The sequence below is a fragment of the Scyliorhinus torazame genome, chromosome 18 (genome assembly GCF_047496885.1).
Source record: "Scyliorhinus torazame isolate Kashiwa2021f chromosome 18, sScyTor2.1, whole genome shotgun sequence".
Lineage (NCBI taxonomy): Eukaryota > Metazoa > Chordata > Chondrichthyes > Carcharhiniformes > Scyliorhinidae > Scyliorhinus > Scyliorhinus torazame.
The window spans coordinates 95,585,630-95,608,508 of NC_092724.1; the positions used below are offsets into that span (position 1 = coordinate 95,585,630).

Below are 22,879 nucleotides of genomic sequence, written 5' to 3' on the forward strand. Positions count from 1 at the left end.
TTCTCGCCACTGCCCCATCAGCAATGACAAGCCAGTACTTCCCACAAGTGCTCTACAACTCAGAATATTCTCTTCTGACACAGTCCTAATTTGGGAGAACAAGCCTTGCTGTTGATAATTTCATGCTCCCATTGCAATGCACCGAAATCTCAGTGACAGTGCTGATAAAATGTATTTTTAATTAACCAGATGAATTCGTAATTTTGGGGGGGAAGGGATGGGTTAGAGGAAGAATAGAAAGGGCAAAAGAGACGGGGGTTGAAATTATTTTCGGTGATACGGAGAAAAAAAAGCAATTAAAGCACAGCCAGAGAGCTTGGTTCTGTACTGAAAGGCTTTGCATTGTCCTAGTGGGCTGGTGAATGGTTAATGGGATCTGTCAGTGTTTGATGCATTGCCTGATGAATCCATTATCCCGCTATTGACCTTTCGGTACTGAAGACTTCTCATGTTACAAAAATCTGCAGTGTCATTGCTTTCCCCCCTCCCTTTTAAAAGTGGAGGGAAAGATGGTAAGCAAGCACACTAAAAACCATCTGTTACAACAGAGCATCCGAGACAGATGACTGCCAACAGTTTAGGGGGGGGGGAAAACTTTGTTGCCTCCCCAAAATGAGCATCACCATGACCATGCAGTCACCAAATTATATGGGACTTTATTTGTTTTCTGCATTACAATCGCGTTGAGACTGATAACTTTTTTAAAATAAATTTGAATTCCCAGTGGCCAACTTAAAGGAATTTCACAAAATATTTCAAGTTTTAAGACTCCTACGGTAACAAACAAACAATAAGCAGCCATGGCTAAACATTACCTTGTAGGCAACAAATTCTCTAAACTATAAGAAAGGTACCCTTATTAATATTTTAACCCGACTAATATCCCTATGGGACAGCCATATACATTACAGCAAGCTCTTCATAGGATTTACAGGAACAGCCCACAATTGCTCCCAACTTCCAATGAGTTCATGTCTCAATGTTTTCCCCAAAGCGTAATGTTAAATGATCTTCAAAAGGCACTTCCCTCATTTCTCCGAGAAATCCTGAACCGACTGCCAGCAGTAAGGCCCCATTCCGGCAAATCCCTTCCTGACCTCACCAGGGCAAATCTTTTGAGTGCCATGGGATGGGTTTCTTCAACTAGGGACTGTCCTCCCTCCTGCGTTCTGCCTGGTAGCTCACAGAGGACCTGCACACTTCTCCTTTCTGCTGACCACATCAGCTACAACCTATTGTCTCTGTGAGACTTGCTCTCTCTCTCTCTCTCTCTCTCTCTCTCTGTCCAAATACCCAGAGATCAAAATTCTGTCCATAGTCAATCCAGCTGCGCGAGTCTTTGTTTTCAGGTGCTTTAAAAAAAAAAAACTTTCCAATTAAGGGACAATTTAGCATGGCCAATCCACCTACCCTGCACATCTTTGGATTGTGGGGGTGAGACCCACACGACACGTAGAATGTGTAAATTCCACATGGACCGTGACCTGGGGTCGGGGTCCTCAATGCCATGAGGCAGCAGTGCTAACCACTGCGCCACGTGCCACCATTGTTTTCAGGTATGAGTTACGTGTCAATAGCTTCTGACCTGGACCCCCAGTCCCCATGGTAACCAAGTCACATAGTCTTGTTGTCAGGCAGAACTCCTAGTACATCACGTGATTCTTCATTTCTTCAGTTTACTTGGAATTAAAGAGACAGTCCAGGACAATATCATCTTATAAAATCGCACATTCGTCACACCTAGGCTGGTCTTTCCCTTTTTAAGTGGAATTCTGAAATGATGCTCACTATTGCAAGAAAGCAATAACATTGTCATTTGCTGTTGGCCGCAGATGATATAATCATGCATCACATCAGGAGACCATTTGACCCATGACCCATTGTGCTTGTGCTAGCTCTTTGAAAGAGCTTTCCAGTTACTCTCAGTTTTGAGATATTGGTTAAAATGACATGAGAATGAAGTTGACAAATTGCTTTTACAAATAAATGAGGTCAGATGTTGTGTTTGCAGGGCAGGGGGTCAGAAGTATCGGTACTTAAACACATACAATGGTGAAGCAGTGATTTTTATCCACTTGTGGGCAGCAAGGTAGCAGGATCAGCACAGTAGCATAGTGGTTAGCACTATGGCTTCACTGTGCCAGGGTCCCAGGTTCGATTCCCGGCTTGGGTCATTGTCTGTGAGGAGTCTGCACGTTCTCCCCGTGTCTGTGGGTTTCCTCCGGGTGCTCCGGCTTCCTTCCAGAAGTCCCGAAAGACGTGCTATTAGGTAATTTGGACATTCTGAATTCCCCCTCCTGTGTACACGAACAGTTGCCGGAATGTGGCGACTAGTGGCTTTTCACAGTAACTTCATTGCAGTGTGACAATAAAGATTTTAATTACAGTGGTTATGTAGTCTGTGTTTTGACTGGTAATTATATTATTGACTGGTAATTGATTTCTGCATATTGAGGCATGTTATTAAAAGCGAGGAACCCTTGATGAAATGCATTTACTCTTTATTCCAGGATGTTTCTTAAATGAAGATAATTTCTCAATGAAATGTGAAAAACACAAGGTATGGCATTAGTACATCTTTTAACATCTATAAATTGAGCATTGATTTTACGTAGAGATGATATTCTGCTTTTCATATATTTACTTATTTTTGTCTCTGAACTTGTGTAATCGGATTGTGTCTGGTAAAGATGTCTGTGAAATCCTGATTTGCGGAAGAACTTTTTCTCTCCGAGTGGAGAATATTTGGAATTCTTTGCCCCAGGAAGCTGTCAATAGGTCCTTAATCAGTAGGGTTATGGAGATGAGGCAGGAAAGTGGACTTATTGAGTGTTGGATCAGCCATGACCTTATTAAATGGCAGAGCAGGCTCGAAGGGCTGAATGGCCTACTCCTGTTCCTATTTCTATGGTCTTAGACTTGCTGTTCTGTTTCTCTACCGCTAGACAGTAACAGAATAATTTGCGTGTTTTGTGAAAGCATGTAACTAAATGACACTCTTCAAATTGTGAATTCTCGTCAGCGCCCACCATTCAGTGGGAAATTGCATTGCAGCTTTTAGGATAAATGAAGCAATGCTGTTTCTCAATGCAGGAAATCTTGGATATGTTGCACATTTTTTTTTTAGGAAACATTCTATTGAGGCATTTATAATTTTAACATTTAACATATTAACATTCTAAATAACAGAACGGTCCGACACACGCAAAAACCCCACAGCGTCATAACCAACTTCTCCCTGCCCTAACTCCTAGCTACCCATATATTAGATTCCCTGCCCTCATTCTCCTCTTCCATGCCTCCCCATTCTCTTCCCCCCCCCCCTTCTGCTGACGGTTAGTTTTCCTGAAAGAAGTCGATGAACTGATGCCACCTCTGAGCGAACCCCTATATTGAACCCCTTAAGGCGAAATTAATCTTCCCTAGCCTGAGAAACTCTGCCATGTCACTGACCCACACCCCCGACAAGAGGCCAAGACATCAGCCTTTCTCCCACCTGGGCTCCCGGACCTTCCGACACTCCAAACATTGCCACCTCTGGATTCGGAGTCACCCTCCCTTCCAGGACCTCTTACATGACATCTGCGAATTCCTGCCAAAATCCACTTGGCTTCGGACATACCCAAAACATATGTACATGATTCGCCGGACTTCCCCCGCACCTCCTACACCTGTCCTCCTCCACCTCAAAAAACCTGCTCATCCGGGCCACAGTAATATGACCCCTGTGGACGACTTTGAACTGCATCAGGCTAAGCCTGGCACACAATGAGGATGCATTGATTCTTTTCAAGGCCTTCTCCCACAGCCCAACCTCCAACTTGTCTTCCCACCTCCTCTTCACCTCCCCGATTGGGACCCCTACCCACTCCATCAATTCCTTATATATTTCAGAGACCTTCCCCTCCCCAACCCCTGTTTTGACATCACCTTATCCTGTAGTCTTCCCTTGGAGGGAGGCGAGGGAAGCATGTGACCTGCCTCCAGACAAAGTCCCGAAATCCGTTCCCACCTGGTAACTCAAACTCTTCCTCTAGCTCCTCCAGGCTCAGGAAACCCTCCTCCATGAAAAGGTCCCCAAATCTCTCAATCCCGGCCCACTGCCACCTCCTAAAGCCCCCATCCAGTGATCACATTGACACCCCCTCCAGTCTCATATGCTGCCTCCATTGCCCCCACACTCTCAGGGCTGCCACTACCACTGGGCTTGTTGAGTACCGAGACGGCGAGAACGGCAGAGGTGCCGTTAACAGAGCCTCCAGACTTGTGCCCTTACACGACGCCGCCTCTACCCGCTCCCACACCGACCCCTCCCCCACTACCCACTTCCTAACCATCAAAATATTAGCTGCCCAGTAGTAATTAATAAAGTTTGGAAGGGCCACTCTCCCCACGCCCCCGCTCAAGTAGGACTATCTTCACCCTCGGGGCTTTCCCAGCCCATATAAAATCCGAGATCGCCGTGTTCATTTTGCTAAAAAATGCCTTGGGGATAAAGATTGGGAGACACCTAAACACACACAGCAATCTCGGGAGGACTGTCATTTTCACAGTCTGTACCCTCCCCGCCAATGACAGTGGGAGCATGTCCCACCTGCGGAAGTCTCCTTTCATTTGCTCAATCACCCTGCCCAAATTTAGTTTATGAAGCTGACCCCAGTCCCTTGCCACCTGAATCCCCAGATACTTAAAACTCCTTCCCATCACTTTGAACGACATCTCCCTCCATCTTCTCTCCTGCCCCCTTGCCTGGATCGCGAAGACCTTGCACTTGCTCATGTTTAGTTTGTAGCCTGAGAACCGGCCAAATTCCTCCAGTATTCCCATAATTCCTGCAATCCCCTCCAACGGGTCTGTTATATACAGGAGCAAAATGTACGCATAGAGCGAGACCCTACGTTCCACCCCCCCTCTCACTATTCCCCTCTATCCATGGCCACCTCCATCTCGACCTCGTGCCCCTCCGCAGGCACCATTATCACATTTTGGAGCCATCTAATATTGGATGTCGGGTGTCGTCCCTTCACAAATCCCGTCTGGTCCTCCCCTATTACCTCCGGGACACAATCCTCTATGCGCATGGCCAAGATCGTTGCCAGCAATTTAGCAGCTACATTCAATAGGGGGATAGATCATACGACCCACAACTCTCCAGATCCTTATCCCGCTTCAAAATAAGGGAGATCGATGGCTGCGATAATGTTGGAGGGAGCACTCCCAGCTCCTTGGACGCATTAAAAGCCTTTACCAGGAGCGGTCCTAGCAACTGGAGAACTTTTTATAAAATTCAACCAGGTATCCATCAGGTCCCGGGGCCTTACCCGATGGCATCGCCCCCAACCCGTCTATAACCTCCCCAAGCCCAATTGGGGCTCACAAACCCTCCCACCAACTCCTCATCTATCTTCGGGAACTCCAGCCCCCCCAGGAATTGCTTCGTACCCTCGTCCCCTGCTGGTCTTCCGATTTGTACAATCTACTGGAAAACTCCCAAAATGCATTGTTCACCCCTGCCGGATCCAAAACCAACTACCCCCCCCCTGTATCTTTTACTTTCCCAATCTCTCTCGCCGCATCCTGTTTCATGAGCTGGTGTGCCAACATCCTCCTGGCTTTTTCCCCATATTCACATACAGCCCCCTTCACCCTCCTCAGCTGTCCCTCCGCCTTACCTGCGGACAGGAGCCCAAATTCCAGCTGCAGTCTCTGACGCTCCTTCAGAAGCCCGTCATCCGGAGACTCCACATACCTCCTGTCCACCTGTAAAATTTCACCTACCAGCCTGTCCAACTCTGTCCGCTCAGTCTTCCCCTTATGTGCCCAAATTGAGATGAGTTCCCCCCCCCCTAATAACCACTTTCAGTGCCTCCCACACTGCCCCTGCTGAAACCTCAACTGTGTCATTGATCTTTATATACAACACTACCCCCGAATGGCCTCCCTCACCTGCTCGCACACCTCCTCCTCTGCTAACAGCCCCACATCCAACCTCCATTGCAGCTGCTGAGCCTGTCCTTTGTTGACTTGCAGGTCTACCTAGTGCAGGGCGTGGTCTGACACCACAATTGCTGAATATTCAGCATCCACCATCTCAGCCAGCAGCGTTTTGTCCAACACCAAGAAGTCTGGGAATATACCTTGTGTACATGGGAGTAGAATGAAAACTCCTTACTCCTTGGCCTCCCAAACCCCCCCCCCCCCCCCCCCCCCCCCCAAATGTGCTCCATAAACACCCGTAGCTCCCCCATAGCTGACACCTTCCCAGACCTGGAAATCGGCCGATCCAGCCTCGGATCCAGGACCGTGTTGAAATCACCCCCCATAATCAGTCGATATAAATCCAGGTCCGGGATCTTCCCCAGCACCCGTCTGACAAATGTCCGACAAACTCAACATCATCCCAGTTTGGGGCATATATATTTACCAATACCACGGCCATTCCCTTCAACTTTCCACTAACCATAACATATCTACCCCCCCCATGGTCCGCCTATGTCTTCCCCACCTCGAATGCCACCCGTTTATTGACCAGGATTGACACCCAGCTCGTTTTAAAGTCTAATCCCGAATGAAATGCCTGCCCAACCCATCCCTTCCTCGACCTGATCTGATCTCACACTTCAGATGTGTCTCCTGCAACATGGCCAGGTCCGCCTTCCGTTGCCTCAAGTGCGTGAACACATGGGCCCATTTGACTGGCCATTCAGCCCCCAAACGTTCCACGTGAACAGACTGGTCGGGGGCAACCACCCCTGCCGATCAACCATAACCTCTCCTAGGCCAGTCTTCGGCCATGTCTCGCATCTCCCCTGGCCCGTCCTCGGGCAACCACCGTCATCAACCCTCCTCCTCTGCCACTTTGACAGTCCCCTCCCCGTCAACAGCCTAGTCCCCCCCACCCAAACCCCCCTCCTCTCCCATCTCCTCCCCCTCCACATCGGTCTTCAGCTCACCTCCCACTTTGCTTCCGTGAACTAGCCCTCCCAGCTAGCCTGGCAGCCTCCGCCTATGGTGCCTAGCATGTTGCCTCCCACTGGTTCCCCTCCTCCTCGCACTTAGTGCAAAGAGTCGAAACAAAGGAAATAAGCAAAAACAAACAAACAATCCCTCCCAAGGTCCGAGCACAAGGCCCACCCCTCCTCCCTTTATAAATTGCTATATACCAGCCTAACCCCAAACCGAACCGAAAGAAAACAGCAAGAAACGAGCAAAACCTCCAAAATAAGTCCAAACAACACAGATCCAAAGTTTTACAAAACATAGTTCAGTTCTCCTCAGTCAAAGTTCAAGATCCTCCTTCATGAAGTCGCTGCCTCCTCCGATGAGCCAAAGTACCACTCCCGGCCCCCGTAGGTCACCCATAGGCAGGCCGGGTACAGTCGTCCGAACTTTATGCCCTTTTTGTACAGGGCCGTCTTGACCTTTTTAAAGCTCGCCCTCCTTTTTGCGAGCTCTGCCCCCAGCTCTTGATACACCCGGATCTCGACATTCTCCCACGTACATCGCCTCGACTGCCTGGCCCACCCCATAATGTGTTCCTTGTCCAGGAACCAATGTAATCCCACCACCATCGCCCTCGGCAGCATACCCCTCTGGAAGTGCCCTGTGGGCCCGATCCACCTCCAGTGGTCGATCAAACACACCTTCCCCAAGCAGCTTCTCCAACATCTTTCCCACATACGCACCAGCGTCCGATCCTTCGATTCCCTCCAGCAGACTCACGATCCGAATATTCTGCCTCCAAGAACAATTTTCCAGGTCCTCCACTTTCTCCAGCAGCCTCTTCTGCTGGCCATGCAGCATCCCAATCTCTGCTGCCATCGAGGTGGACTGGTCCTCATGCTCCCCGCCAGCACCTCCAACCTCTGGATCGCCTGACCCTGGGCCGCCAGTTTCGTATCCACGCGGTCAACCACCGCCTTGATCGAGTCCACCGCCCATGCCAGGTCCTCTGCACTCTCCTTCCGTTGTTGAGTGAACTTCTCATTTAAGAAGCTCGCCAACTGGTCCATCGACCACTGAGCTGACAGGGTCTGACCCTGTTCGTCCGCCATCTCCACTCGCGTTGTCCGCTGCTCACTCGCCACCACTGCCTGGTTCGTTCTATTCCGATGACTTCTTGGCCGCATCTCCATAAACTGGGGGTCCCTTTTGTCTGTTCTTGTTTCTACACCCCTTCTCTACAAATTTCCTGTTTAAAAGCCACACAAAGACCACCATGAGTGGGAGCTGCCAAATGTGCGACCGTTCACTCCATGGTCACCACCAGAAGTCCGATATGTTGCACATTTAATAACTGAAATCCCCACAACTACCTCACTGTTTTAAAACTTTGAAGTATTTTTTCTTCTATGTACCCATTGCATGAGTCCTACAGTATAGTGTTTACTGATGTTATTTCTCAGTTAGGCTGAATACTGGCTAATTTATTGGAGGTTAGAAAATAGACTAGAAAGAGTAATATTTTGCTCTTCTCACCCAGTTGACCAAAGGTTGCCTATTGATATGTAACCAACTGGTGTTTCTGTAAACGTGCCCTGCACTCGTGGGTCCCTTTATAAAATAATTTTTATTAAAGGTTTTCATAAAATATCAATAACAAAATGAGAAAGAAAAAGAACCCAACAGGGTTAAGTACAAAACACAATCTAAAAAAGCAACCCCCCAACCCCCCCCCCCCCCCCCCCGTACCTAAATAATAAATTAACATTAACACCCCGACTTAAGACAACAGGTGTATACACCCCCTCAGACCCTTCCAGTGTAAATAACATAAACAAAAATAAAGTAACCCCCCCACCCACTGCTGCCATTGACCAATGTCTATCGTTCTGCCAGAAAGTCTAAGAACGGTTGCCACCGCCTAAAGAACCCTTGTACCGACCCTCTCAAGGCGAATTTCACCTTCTCCAATTTAATGAACCCTGCCATATCGCTGATCCAGGATTCCACGCTTGGGGGCCTCGCATCTTTCCACTGAAGGAGAATCCTTCGCCGGGCTACCAGGGACGCAGAGGCCAGAATTCCGGCCTCTTTCGCCTCCTGCACTCCCGGCTCCTCTGCCACCCCAAATATTGCGAGCCCCCAGCCCGGTTTGACCCTGGATCCTACCACCCTCGACACCGTCCTCGCTACGCCCTTCCAAAATTCCTCCAGCGCTGGGCTTGCCCAGAACATATGGGTGTGATTTGCTGGGCTCCCTGAGCACCTAACACACCTGTCCTCACCCCCAAAGAACCTGTTCATCCTTGTCCCGGTCATGTGTGCCCTGCGCAGCACCTTAAACTGTATGAGTCTGAGCCTCGCGCACGAAGAGGAAGAGTTCACCCTTCCTAGGGCATCTGCCCACGTCCCCTCTTCCATCTCCTCCCCCCAACTCCTCCTCCCACTTACCTTTCAACTCCACCACCGAGGCCTCCTCCTCCTCCTGCGTCACCTGGTAAGTTTCCGAGATCTTCCCCCCCCCCCCCCCCGAGAGCACCCTGTCCTGTACTGTGTGTGGCAGTAGCTGTGGGAATTCCACCACCTGCTGTCTGGCAAACGCCCTTACCTGTAAGTACCTGAAGGTGTTCCCCGGGGGGAGCCCGTACTTCTCCTCCAGCTCACCCAAGCTCGCGAACTTCCCGTCCACAAACAGGTCCCCCAACTTTCGTATCCCTGCCCTGTGCCACCCCGAAAACCCTCCACCTGTTCTTCCTGGGGCGAACCAGTGGTTCCCCCGTAATGGGGTCCACGCCGAGGCCCTAACTTCCCCCCTATGCCGCCTCCACTGCCCCCCAATTTTGAGGGCCGCCACCACCACCGGGCTCGTGGTATACCTCCTTGGAGGGAGCGGCAGCGGCGCCGTTGCCAGCGCCCCCAGACTCGTACCCACACAGGACGCCGTCTCCAGCCTCCCGTGGGTCCCTTTAAACATTGCAAACTCAAATTTTAAATAGAACTCTTGCGAATGAATGGAGCACATTTTGATTGCAACATCTTCTGGTAACCTCTATAGTCAGCCACATGGGATCATTTTAGCTCATCAGGACTCTGGTAAGGGCAACAAATAAGCAGAAAGAGTCCGAGCAGCAAGACTCTGGGCAAAGAAACGCTTGGGGACTTGTTCTTACACCGAAATCAGCCCAATTTCACCGGTATTGTGTAGTGCTGGTTGTGTGAATAACTCTTTGACTCCTTTATTCAAGGATCTCTTGTCATACAAAATATATGTAGGATTATCCTTAATTTACAGTCTGCAAGGGTTAATTATTTTTAATAGATAGCATTGTTATAGAAATATTTTAAATGATCAAATAGGTAGGAATACTTAATGAAAATGTCATCTCTAGATTCAGATGATAAATTGTTTTTTGTTGTTTTATGACATCATTTGAACCACTTACTGTGATGATTTCCCTGTGACCCATTCCATTATTCTCCACATCCAACAGTAACACCTCCCAACATTATTTTTTGCTAATTTTTATGTAATGCAGACACAGTGGCCATCTAGTCACCAGAGAGTCAACTCTATAACTAATGTTGTGAAACTGACCATGATTATTTGAACAATAAACAGCAGTGTGATTTTGTTTTAACTGGAATTCCGTACCTGAAGATATCTTTATTCAGTCAGCAACATGTTGACTTGATCCTGTGGAACATGCCATTCAAAGCTATATATTATTTTTAACTTAATCTGCGGCTATGTTGGGGTATACCTCACAGGCCTTGTGGATTTTTTGTAGAGAGAGAACACACATCTGTGCTTGATGCCTTTGTTCAAAATGCAGATAATTTTCTGCCACTCCCGTTACATATTTTAAAACTTTGTTTCAATCATTATCCCGATGTTCACCAAGCAACTGGCATTTAATCTCTGTTAAAGGAGGAACAAATGGCAAAACATTTGCTGGTTACAATATTAAAAAACTGGAAAAACCACTTCAGAAACAGAATTGAAGTATTGCATGGATAGTGAATGCAGAAATGCTCCTGCAATGGAATCACATTGCCACTATTTTAATGTGACAGTGAATTCTCCTATTTCTTGGGATAGTTAACTGGATTGTCTCCATGGCACCTGTAATTTTTTTTAAACATTCTTCTTGTTGACCTGCCACAATTTTATGATATGTGATAAGCTGATGCTTTTAGCGCAGGAGTGCTACATTGTTTAAGGTGCCATCTCTGATGACCCAGTGCCCTGTCTGCCATTCTCAAGTGGACATAAATCTGAATAGAGAAGACCAGGAAGTTCTCCCCCTTATCATGGCCAACCTTTCTCACGACATCCGAAATAGATCATCGAGTAATTCATTTATTTGTTGGTTATGGGATCTTGCTGTGTGGCAGTTACCTAACCAACAACAGTGGCTACACTTCACTCCATGAGCGTGTGGAAGGTATTATTTATTGGTGAATAATTTTTATCTCCGTAAGGCACTTGTGATAGTGCACAATTATTCCAGTGATTAGTCACTTTCTTTGTGCTAATATCTATGCAAGTGTTTGGCTCCCTACAGCGTAATGTTCCAAAGACACGGTAGTTTGTAGTGCTTTAAGAGGGATGTTAGTGTTTGCCTAAGGAAAACAAAGTAACTTTAAAATCTTTCATAAAAAATAATTAAAATCCGCAGAAATGATTTTGTAAATTGCAACTCTTCTAATGAACCTCACAGTCATGTCAAACTATTCATATATAATTTTTTTTAACGCAAAGTGTCCTGTAATGTCTCAATTTGTGCTATGAAAGCATACGCAGCTTTTTCTAATAGGTAATAAGTTTGTAACATTTCAATTTATTCTGTAGGTCGCAGTGATTTTAAGAACAAATTAATTAAAAACTTTGGTTTCAGCGTTTCTGGGACTCTTTCTCCAGGTACATAATTAAACAAGTTTTTGAAAAAAAGGCCGGTTATTCATGAATGCTTTAGCATTATCAAATTCTTGGCTTCCGGTGGTGGCCATGGTGTGAGTGGTTCCCGTCCCCCCGGTGTGGCATGTCTGTTGGTTACCAAACATGGCAGAAGAAGTTGAAAGACCTGGCCAAGGAGTTGGAAGAGACCTGTGGCGCAGCAGCTATTGGAAAGATGGCAGAGGGGGAAGCGTCAGTGCAAGTTGGAAGGCCCCAGATCAAACAGTTGATGGCCTTCAATAGGGAAGAATTCTGTCAGCAGAGGAAGGAGATGCAGGAGGACAGATCAAAGTGGCTGTGGCACCCCTGAAGGGCATGATGGAAAGGGTTGAAAAGTGTCTGGGCACAGGGGCCGCAGGGAGCTGGGGCTCTTGGGAGACATCTGCAAGACGTTGAGAGCAAAAGTGAAAGAGCAAGTAAACGGGCCGAGAAGGCAGAATTTGCGAATCGTCGGCCTGCCTGAAGGAGTGGAAGGCACGAGTGCCTCGAGTTGTGTCTCGAGGATGCTGGCGGCTAAGGGGGTGCTGGACAAGGCCCCGAGGTGGACAGAGTGCACAGGTCTCTGAGGCAGAAGCCAAGAGCTGGGGAGCCTCCATGGGCAGTGATCGTAAGACTCCACAAGTTTGTGGAAAAAGAGAAGATCCTGCTGTGGGCCAGGGAGAAGCGGAACTGCGAATGGGAGGGGAACAAGGTCCGAATATACCAGGACATTAGAGCTGAACTGGCAAAATGGCGCGGTGGGTTCAACATGGCTACGGCGGTGCTGTACAGACGACAGATCAGGTTTGGGCTGCTCTACCTGAAGAAACTGTGGATGACTTCTGAGGGCCAGGAATATTATTTTGAGACTAGCAGAAACGGCCAATGACTTTATCAAGGAGCTCAAACTGAGGGAGAACTGAACATTTTTGGCAGATGGAGGTGCCGGCATTCTGGAGTAATGGAAGATACGGGTAGAATGGGGGTTGGAGGGAGGGTTTTTTCTCTCTTCCTCCCAGGTGGCGGGTATTTCTGTTTCCTGTTGAGTCGACGATGGGTAGCAGGGGTGAAACCAGCCTGTGGTGGTGTTTTTTTGTTTGTCTTTGGGGGAGGGGATCTGTGGTCTGAGATGTGTTTGGGTAGGGAAGGGTGAGGTCCATGGGGAGCAGCCTTCACAGAACAAGGAGATTGGGGGGCGGGGGGGGGGTCGTCATGCTGGCAGATCATCTTGGTGAACAGAAATTAGGTCTGTGTGTGTGTTTGGGGGGTTGTAGAGGGAGATGTGACGTGGCAGGGTTGGAGAAGAAGCGTGGTCAGGGGCGGCGAAGGGGACCACCTTGGAAGGATCAGGTACAGGGTGAAATCAGAGGGGGGAGAGCTGAAAGGGGAGGACTGCGGACGGTGGAGGGGAATGGAGGCCCAAGCCCCCGGTAAGACATAACATGGAACGTGCGAGGGCTCAGTGGACTGGTGAAAATGGTGGTCTTTCTGCAGGAGACGCACCTCTGCGTGAAGGACCAGGTTAGGTTGAGAAAGGGATTGGTGGGTCAGATATTTCACTCGGGGTTTGACTCAAAGTTGCGGGGTTGTGTGGGCGGCAGGGTTGTGGAGTGGCTAGCATTGCTGCCTCACGGCACTGAAGACCCGGGTTCTATCCCGGCCCTGGGTCGCTGTCCATGTGGAGTTTGCACATTCTCCCCGTGTTTGCATGGGCCTCACCCCCACAACCCAAAAGATGTGTAAGCTAGTTGGATTGGCCACTCTAATTTGCCCTTAATTGGGAAAAGAACTAATTGGGTACTCTAACATTTTTTTTTTTAAAGCCGCCGGGGTTGGCCATCCTGATGAGCAAGAAGACGGGATTTGTAAGTGCAACGGAAGTGAGGGATCCGGGTGGGTGATATGTGATGGTGAGCAGGGTATCGGAGGGGACACCGGTGGTGTTGATGAATGTACACGCACCGAATTGGGACGATGTAGGTTTTATGAGGGGGCTGCTGGCAGCGATCCCGGACTTGGACACACGCACCAGTTGATAGTGGGAGGGGATTTTTTTTCATTACTTTATCAGTTACAAAGACAGAGCTCAGCGTGTGGACAGGGGAAACCCCTAATGCAGCTCCTTGCCTGCTCCAAAAACCAATTCAGATTGGTTTAAGAACCCATGGGGAAGGGAGTACTTTTTTTTTCTCTCATGTTTACAGGGGGTATTCAAGACTAGACTATTTTGTGGTTAGCCAGGAGCGGTTGGTAGGGGTGGAGGGGGCGAGAGCACACGGGGATAGTAATTTCAGACCATATGCCCCATTGGCTGGAAATTTGGCTTAGATCTGGAGGGGAGCAGAGACCAGAGCGGAGGCTCGATTTGGGATTTTTGCAGATGGAAGGTTCTGTGATAAGGTGCAGTCAATGATTAAAGGCACTGAAGAGTTGAACCAAAATGGGGAGGTGTCAGCGGCCTCATTTTGGGAGGCACTGAAGGCGGTGGTCTGAGGGGATATTATCTCATTCAAGGCACATGAGGATAGGGAAAGGAGGGAGGAGTATGAGCACTAAATGAATAAGATAATCAAAGTGCATAGGGAGTATTTGAGGCCGTCCACCACGAAGGGATTGGCGAGAAGGAAAATGTTGCAGGGGCAATTTGATGGGTTGACGACTGGGAGGGTGGTGAGGCAGCTGCGCAGGACAAAGGGGGGTGCAGTACGAGTATGGGGAGAAGGCAAGCCGAATGTTAGCACATCAACTACGGAGGCAAGCTGCATCCAGGGAAATATTAAAGATACAGACAGAGACGGGGGAGGTGGTGACAGACACGGGAGGGTAAATGAGACGTTTAGGGAATACTATAAGGAGTTATACAGGGCGGACCTGGAGGGGTGAAGAAGGGGACATGGGGTGGTTTTTGGATGGGCTAGGGTTTCCGCAGTTGGAGGAAGAGAAGAAGCAGGTGCTAGAGGAGCCCTTTGGGGCTGAGGGAGGTATTGGACAGTATAAGGGGTATGAAGTCAGGGAAGGCCCCGGGGCCTGACGGTTACCTGGCGGAATGTTATAAGGAGTTTGCGATGGACCTGGCACCACATCTCTTGGGGCTTTTAATGAGGCGTTGGAGAAGGGGAGCTGCCGGAGACGATGATGCAGGCAACAATCATATTAGTACCAAAGAAGGGGAAAGACCCGTTGGAATGTGGGTCGTACAGGCCCATATCACTGTTAAATACAGATGTGAAAGTGCTGGCTCAGTTGATGGTGGGGAGGATGGAAGGTTGTGTTCCGGGGGTGGTCGCGGAGATCGAGACAGGTTTCATAAAGGACAGGCAGCTCTCTAATAATATAAGGAGGCTGCTGAATGAGATCATGACTCTGTCGAGAGGTCGGGTACCGGAGGTAGTGGTGTCCATGGATGCGGAGAAGGCGTTTGACCGGATGGAGTGGCAGTATTTGTTGATCCTGGGGAGGTTCGGGTTTAGGCCGAAGTTTGTGGCATGGGTGCACCTGTTGTATATGGCACCGGTAGCGAGCGTACGGACCAACGATATGGACTCACGAAACTTTGAGCTACACAGGAGAACAAGGCAGGGTGCCCGCTGTCGCCGCTGCTGTTTCCACTGGCTATAGAGCCTCTGGCAATGGCTCTTCGGGGGTCCGCAGAGTGGCAAGGGATTACAAGGGGGAGGAGGGAGTATCGGGTGTCTCTATTTGCGGACGACCTGTTACTGTACGTGTCGAACTCTCTGGAGAGCATGGGGAGGATCACGGGCCTGTTGGGGTAGTTTGGGGCGCTCTCGGGGTATAAATTAAACGTAGGGAAAAATAAAGTGTCCTGGTGAACGGGCTGGCAATTAATGATTTTGAAAGGAAATTGAATGGGCACTTCAGGGAAATAAACTTGCAGGGCTGTGTGGATAGAGTGAGGTAATGAAACTGATTGGATTGCTCTACTGAGAGCCGACAAACAATCCAAGGGCCAAATGGCGGCCTCCTTTGTCGTAATGACTGTGTAAATGAGTGCATGAATCGACACACTGATGGATTAAAAAAAAAAGTAAGTTATGCTTTCCTGGGAAGCTTGAACACTCTGAGGGTACAGTTGAAGGTACTTTATTCTGAATCTGACTATGGTGTATTGTGTGCCCAAAGTATTCCATTTGCTAGTTGCAGCAGAAACCTTTCACAACAAATTACTTTTTTTGGTGAAAATTGATTAAGCTAATTCCTTCTGACTTAATGCTGTGAAAATAGTTTATTCTGGTAATATCCTGATTTCATCCCATTGGGAGACTTCTGTAATTAAACCAAAACTAATCTGAACCTGAATGAAGTATTCTTTTGGGCAAAGGTTATGAGTTCTGTTTGCCTCACTTTCTATTTGCTCACTTATCAGGACAAATCTCTGAAAGTTTCAGTGAAGGGGGAAAGCAGGTGACAGTGATATTGAGGCTCAAGTCTGCTGAACTGTAAGTAAATTCAGTCTATATCTGAATAATTTATTTAATGTGACCTGTTTATAATGTAGCAGCAGTGCTGACTTGAAAGTGCAAAATGTGTGGCTTTTACCCATGATTAACTTCATGCAGCCAGTCTGTTCATGTGATACAATCGGCAGTTACTATTGTTTTCTCAGAGTCTTGCCACAGATGAGCCTACAGATTTGAATGATTAATCCCCTAAAGGTGAATCCCAAAACTAGGGTCAAAACCTGGAACATCAACATGTGTAACAGTTCTGTTTAGTACAGGAAGCACCGGCATCTTCAGCCACCTGTCCCACAGAGGCAGCATGAAGTTCTGTAGGGGATGAGGTTCCCTGGTCCATTCAATGTATATAACACTACCTCTTGGGAAGATGGTCGGCAGATTTTATTATTCTTGGTACCGTCTTTTGTATGCAATATTAAACCAAAGCATTGTCTGCCCCCTTCAGGGATGGACATAAATGCTCCTATGGTGTTAAGAAGATTAACGGAGTTTTCCCTGGTGTCCTGGCCAATATTTATCCCTCAACATCACTAATACAGATTATCTGGTCATTTTATCTCATGCGCAAATTACGTACTATGTTTCCTACATTACAACAGTGATTGTACTTCAAAAGTGCTTCATTGGCTTTAAAGTGTTTGAGATGTCCTGTTGTTCTGAAAGACACTACATAATTTTAATTTTTTAATTTTTATATATCTGTATCAGCTGTGGCTGATTCACCTCCAGGGAAGGTCATGGGTTCAAGTCCTAGTCCAGAGACTAAACATAATATAAAAATTAGGGGCAGGAGTAGGCCATTCGTCCATCAAGCCTACTTTGCCATTCAATAAGATTATGGCTGATCTGATGTGTTCTTAACTCCATTTTCCTTCCTGTCCTTGCAACCCTTGACTTTCTTGTCAATCAAAAAATCTCTATCCCACTCCATCTAGTCTATCTCAGCCTAGAATATTTGTAATAACCCAGCTTTCACTGCCCTCTTTGGAAGAGAATTCCTCCGAGTGAAGAACTTGCTCCTCACCTCTGTCTTAAATAGGAGACTCCTTAATTTTAAACTGTTAGTTTTGGATTTCCCAGAAAGGGGAACATCCTCTCAACATCTACCTGTCATGCCTACTCAGAACCTGTTAGCATGTTTCAATAAGATGACTTCTCATTCTTCTAAACACAAATGAACATAGGCCCAATCTGCTCAACCTTTCCTCTTAAGGCTACCCTTTAATCCCAGGAATCAGCCTGGTAAATCTTCCTTGACCTGCTTACAATGCAATCCTTCCTTAAGGTGAACAAAACTGCACGCAGGTGGTCACACTAACACCGTGTACATTTGTAGCAGCGCTTCCCCACTTTTATACCCTATCTCTCTTGCAATAAAGGCCATCATTCCCTTTAGCACACATTCTTGCCTGATGCTTCCTATGCGGTGCTGAAGGAGTGCTACTGGTTGGATAAGACATTAAACTAAAGCCCCATCTACCCTCTCTGGTGAACATAAAAGATCCCGTGGCAACATTCAAAGCAGAGGAGGAGCATTCTCCCAATGTCCTTTTCAGCACTTGTCTCTCAACCAAAATCTAAAACCGATCATTTGGTTGTTCATTGCTGTTTATGAGATCTTGCTGTGCACAATTTGGTTGCCATGTTTTCTACATTAAATGGTAACTATACTTCAGAAGTATTTCATTGGCTGTGAAACATTTTGGGATGTCCTGAAGTTGTGAAAGCGCTATAAATGCAAACAATTCTTTTTGTTGCGGACATGAGCCTAATTCCATTTACAAACATTCTATTTTTTTTTAACCTGAACACAGTGATTTAGTCAATTCTGTTTTCACTGGATTTATATCACGTTTTTAAAAAATCTTCAATTTAGGAAAGATGAAATCTGACAGTTTTATGAATAGAGTTTTGGTCAGCAGCGAAGATAGTATAAATGAAATTCATTGTGTTTAAAGTTCTGCTCAGGCGAACCAGTTAGCAGTTTGGAGCTACAGTCTGCAGGGAGACCGCTGTTCAGCACCTTCATTTCAGGAGGAATTAGACCCACATAAAGCCCCAGTTGTTGCACAATCGGATGAGGGTTTGGATTCACATCAGTAGTTGTGCAGCATGGAGAGAACAGCAACTTAAAAAAAAATAAAAAAATTTAGAATACCCAATTCATTTTTTCCAATTAAGGGGCAATTTACGGTGGCCAATCCATCTACCCTGCACATCTTTGGGTTGTGGGGGCGAAATCCACACAAACACGGGGAGAATGTGCAAATTCCACACGGATAGTGAGTACACCAGATCCGGGATCGAACCTGGGACCTCGACACTGAGGCATCAGTGCTAACCACTGCGACACCGTGCTGCCGAACAGCAACTTCTTTGAGTTTTATTCTCATGAAAATATTATCATTGCAAAACTGGGGCAAGTGTAGCTCTGCAATAGGAGTAAGAGTAATTTCAAGCAGTTCTCATCCCCTCTTTATGGTGTTACGCCACCCTGGGCAAGTCCAGCTCCATGTGCCCCTGAGTCCCAACACAAGTGAATTAACCAATAATTCTACAAATTACAGTTACCAGGTTTGTAAGTTGAAACACAACTTGCTGCTTATTTATACCAAGAACTATCATGAAATATGTAGTAAATATAACTGAATAACAACAAGCTAATCCCTAATTCCTACTATCCCCTTTAACTGTCTCACTCTCTATCCACATACACAAGACAGACAAACACAGGGATGGAAAGGGGTAACATAATGAGGATGGAGGTCAAGAGATAAGAGTCTTTGCTTCAATTGGTGATTCTTTAGCACACTTTCCTCCCAGCACACTGGTTGGTCAAAGTCTCTGGTTTACAGCCCATTGGAAATGGTCTTGCAGAGTCATTCATTCAGGGTCCTCGCAGGCTAGAAAACACAGTACTTACAGGCTTCCTGGAGCAAAGGTTTATTTCTTATCAAACTGGGTCTTCAGCTCGGGATTCGTCTTCAGGCCTATATCTTTCTGTACAGACACTATTTTCACATCAAATCTTGCTTACGGCTCGTGGTTTTATTTCAGGCCTGTGCCATCTCAAGGGAATGACACCCAGACTTCCTGGGGAGAGAGAGAGAGTCAGTCCACACAGTAGCCGACTGAAGAGAATTCGTTAGATCTTTTTTGGAGAGAGTTAGTTAGATCTCTTCATCCAGGCTACAGAATCAAATGTTAAACCAAAAACTCAACCCTTGAAGCTCTGAAACATTCCAGTAGGATCAACCCTTGAAGCTCTGAAACATTCCAATGGGATCAGATCCAATCACCATCTGTTACCAGGCAGAGCACAGCCCCTGGGCAAATTCATTGGCCACCAACCAAATCAATCAAACAGTCAACACTGATGCTGGCCAATCTGACATTGGTACCGGTCCACCTGCAATCACCAATTTAAATCAGCACAGCCTTCTGGATCCTTCTGTTTGAATTAAAAACATAGCCCACTGCTTTCTTCTGCTTGAATTAAAGATGCAGGCTGCCTTAAAGACACATGTCCGTAAATCATCCATGGATCAAAAATGTAACGGCAAAAATAAAAGAAAGGGGAAATAAGGGAATAGACAGGAAGGAACCTTACAATGGGAGCTTACCGATGAACTGGAGCCACTTTTACATTGGTGCCGTTAAAATGCAGAGTCTAAAAGGTGCATATTTGTCAGCTGTAACTGCAGCTGAGCTAAGGAAGCCAGGTTTAGGAGCAACAATATCCTGAGGAATCTGCTCTCTGAGAATCCCAATTGCTTTAAAAAGCAGGTTTTGACAATGGCTTGTGAGCTGATTACCTCCCTAATGTACAGGTTCAGGATTGTACAAAACGGAGTGAAGGGAATTGAGTGAGGGGTAAGGTAATAAATCTACCGTAACATCACTGAGCTGAGCAGTTGAACGATATGCTTGACTTGGTTGACGAATGAATATTAATTCCACTGTCAAGCTGCACTAAATTGCATTAATTCATTAAATCTTGCATGTGTTCTTCAGACAAAAAGAAACATGCGAAAAGCCTTGCTCGTTTGATGGATTAATCATATTCCTAGATAACACTTCAGCTCTGAAGACCTGCAACACCATCTTGTATAGAAGTTCAAGGAGACAACTCGCTACCACCTTCTCGAGGGCAGTTAGGGAGGGACAATAAATGCTGGCCTTGTTGTGGAAAAGAATAAAAACAGAAGATGGCCCTATGATCCAAAACGCCACAGCTAAACAGTGGTTATTTTAAAATATAATTTGTGCCTTGATTCAAGGAAGTGCAATAGAGGGGAGCTGCTAATCCAGTCATTGTGCTACTGAATTGTCAATTGTATTAAAGATTTTGGTGGTGTGAACAGTTTCAGACCATTTCAGTTTCTGTGCATCTCTCACTTTGAATAAATAGCAGTGTGCCTATACAGACAGTGCATCGTTGCTATGTTTGTGAAAGAAATGAGATTGGGAACTCTTGTGTAATATTCCGCTAAAATACTTTTATAGGCCATAGGCAAAATGTAAAAGGGTTTCAGTTTATGTAACATAGTTTGAAAGGAGTTCAATGGAGATAAAGAAATAAAATGTGCATTTATATGGTGCTTGGTGCTTTTTCTAGCCTCTTAAGTCCCAAAGTGCTTTACAACCAATGATGCACTTTTGAAATGAAGTCATTCTTAAATCTAAGTGCACAGTTAAAACAAACTTGCTACAGTTGTCACTAATTTGCATTGTAATCTTTTATATTAATATTCACTTAGGTTCCTCTTCTTCACAGATTGCCTGGAGATGGACAATGATGTTTTGAGAGAGAGAGTCAGGCTTCACTTTAGCTGCTACTTGTTGCCTTTACAATGAAGCAAACTGAAGACCTGAAAGAAAGCACTGTGGTTTCCCATGCCCTTTATTGCATCTGTTGGTTAAGTAGAATGAGTTAATGTTCACGGTACTTCCAGGACCTTATGGCATTATTAAGAAGATTCTTTTTCCCTAATGTTAATGAGACTGTTCTGTGGCGGTGGGGTTTGCGGGGAGGGGGGTGGAGGGGCGGGAGGGAAGGGGGGATAGTTGGGCGGGTGGTGGGGGTGCATTTCTCTGCATTGTCTGTAAACTTTACACCAGAGTTCAATACATTCACCACATATTTCAGAGTGAGCTGCAACAGGCTTGTGTATGTCTGGTCAAGGCAAACCTCATATTCACAGCATTGATTGGGTTGTGCATTCAGAGCAGGCATGAGAACAGGAAGCGATTGAGATACCAAGTATGATACCATAATTATCTCAATGGTTCTTCTGTAAGTATTGTCAGAGTTCCTATCACCAGTGGTCCTATTTCTAGTTATTAACCCTGTGCACATTTTGTATGGTGATACTGGAGTGGACTGTTCTTGACTCTAAACAGCAGCACTTGGGTTTATTTGGGCCCTTGAAAGCTGTGGTGTCCTATTCAATTATCCGCATAGTATAGCAGCATTGTTCTTCAGTTGAAACAGTCGATCTTCAGTTAGGTGCCCACATTAGAGGAATGCTGCTGGACCCAGTGTGGACAGGGCAGAAAAAGACTGCCTCTACACATTCAAATCTTTTGGAAATACTCATCGGAAACAAAGAACATACTATTTTGCACCTGCTGAATGAAAGGGCTCAGAGTGATTTTTTCCCTGTGATCCTTTTACTCTGTAGGTGCAGGTAGCTATTGTTATCAGGTCATATATTAAAGCATGGAAAATTGCCACTTCACTCCCCACTGCTAATCCATGTAAGGTTACTTGTTCTACAGTGTTTTTGAAAACCTTGCTATAAATGGCAACCTCAATATTTTGTCCTCTTGTAAAAGTCGAAACTACTCCTATTTTTCACATCCAGGTTGTTTTAATACTTTAAAACTGATTGGTTTTGATAATCATTTGAGAAGCTATGGTTCCTTTTAAGCACATAATTGATCTTTAAAATAGAGAAGAATCCGAACTGCATTTTTGTTGCTGGATTAAACAGCAACTATCCCGCTACACTTCTCACAACTCGGTTAACCTGATTCTGGTTAAGGATGGATGTAACAATCTGAAAACAATAAGAATTACAATTTGAAGCCATTATTGTGGCTTGAGTTAGAACTTCGAGTTTTGCTCCTCTGCCTTAAGCCCCTAGTTTAAATGTTGCATTGTGATACAGGTTTTGTTCTATTTAATGGCTTTAGTGTAGGGTTATGTAGTTTTTTTGTTTTTTTTAAAAAAAGGTATAGGCCAGCCAAGAGGGCTACTACAGTGCAAATACCACTTTTATCATATATATATAGATATATATAAATATATTTATTTTTAAAATTAACCACGCTAAGAACTTTTTTTAACTCCCTTAAATTCAATGTGTTCTCCTTGCACATTATTCGGTGACTTACACAGCACAAATATGGCTCAGTTAAGTTAAGCCATCTTACAGGAGTTATTACTGCTGCCGTCTCAAAAATTCATAATTAAGATGCATGAAACAAGTCACATTACCATTATTCAGTCGTCCAGAAA

General features: G+C 46.1%; 1 protein-coding gene across 7 annotated transcripts in view; it reads left to right on the top strand.

Annotated features, from left to right (window-relative positions):
• Nucleotides 1–21,344, top strand: part of LOC140395377 (uncharacterized) — a 74,418-nt gene extending 53,074 nt beyond the window's left edge. For all 7 annotated transcript variants that reach the window (XM_072483058.1, XM_072483062.1, XM_072483057.1 and 4 more), the window contains exons 4-6: nucleotides 2,511–2,560; nucleotides 16,263–16,335; nucleotides 21,134–21,344. In XM_072483058.1, coding sequence (XP_072339159.1) covers nucleotides 2,511–2,560; nucleotides 16,263–16,304 — 92 coding nt within the window. In that variant the 3' untranslated portion in view covers nucleotides 16,305–16,335; nucleotides 21,134–21,344. The remainder of the gene's footprint in view (nucleotides 1–2,510; nucleotides 2,561–16,262; nucleotides 16,336–21,133) is intronic.
• The last annotated feature ends 1,535 nt before the right edge of the window (nucleotides 21,345–22,879 follow it).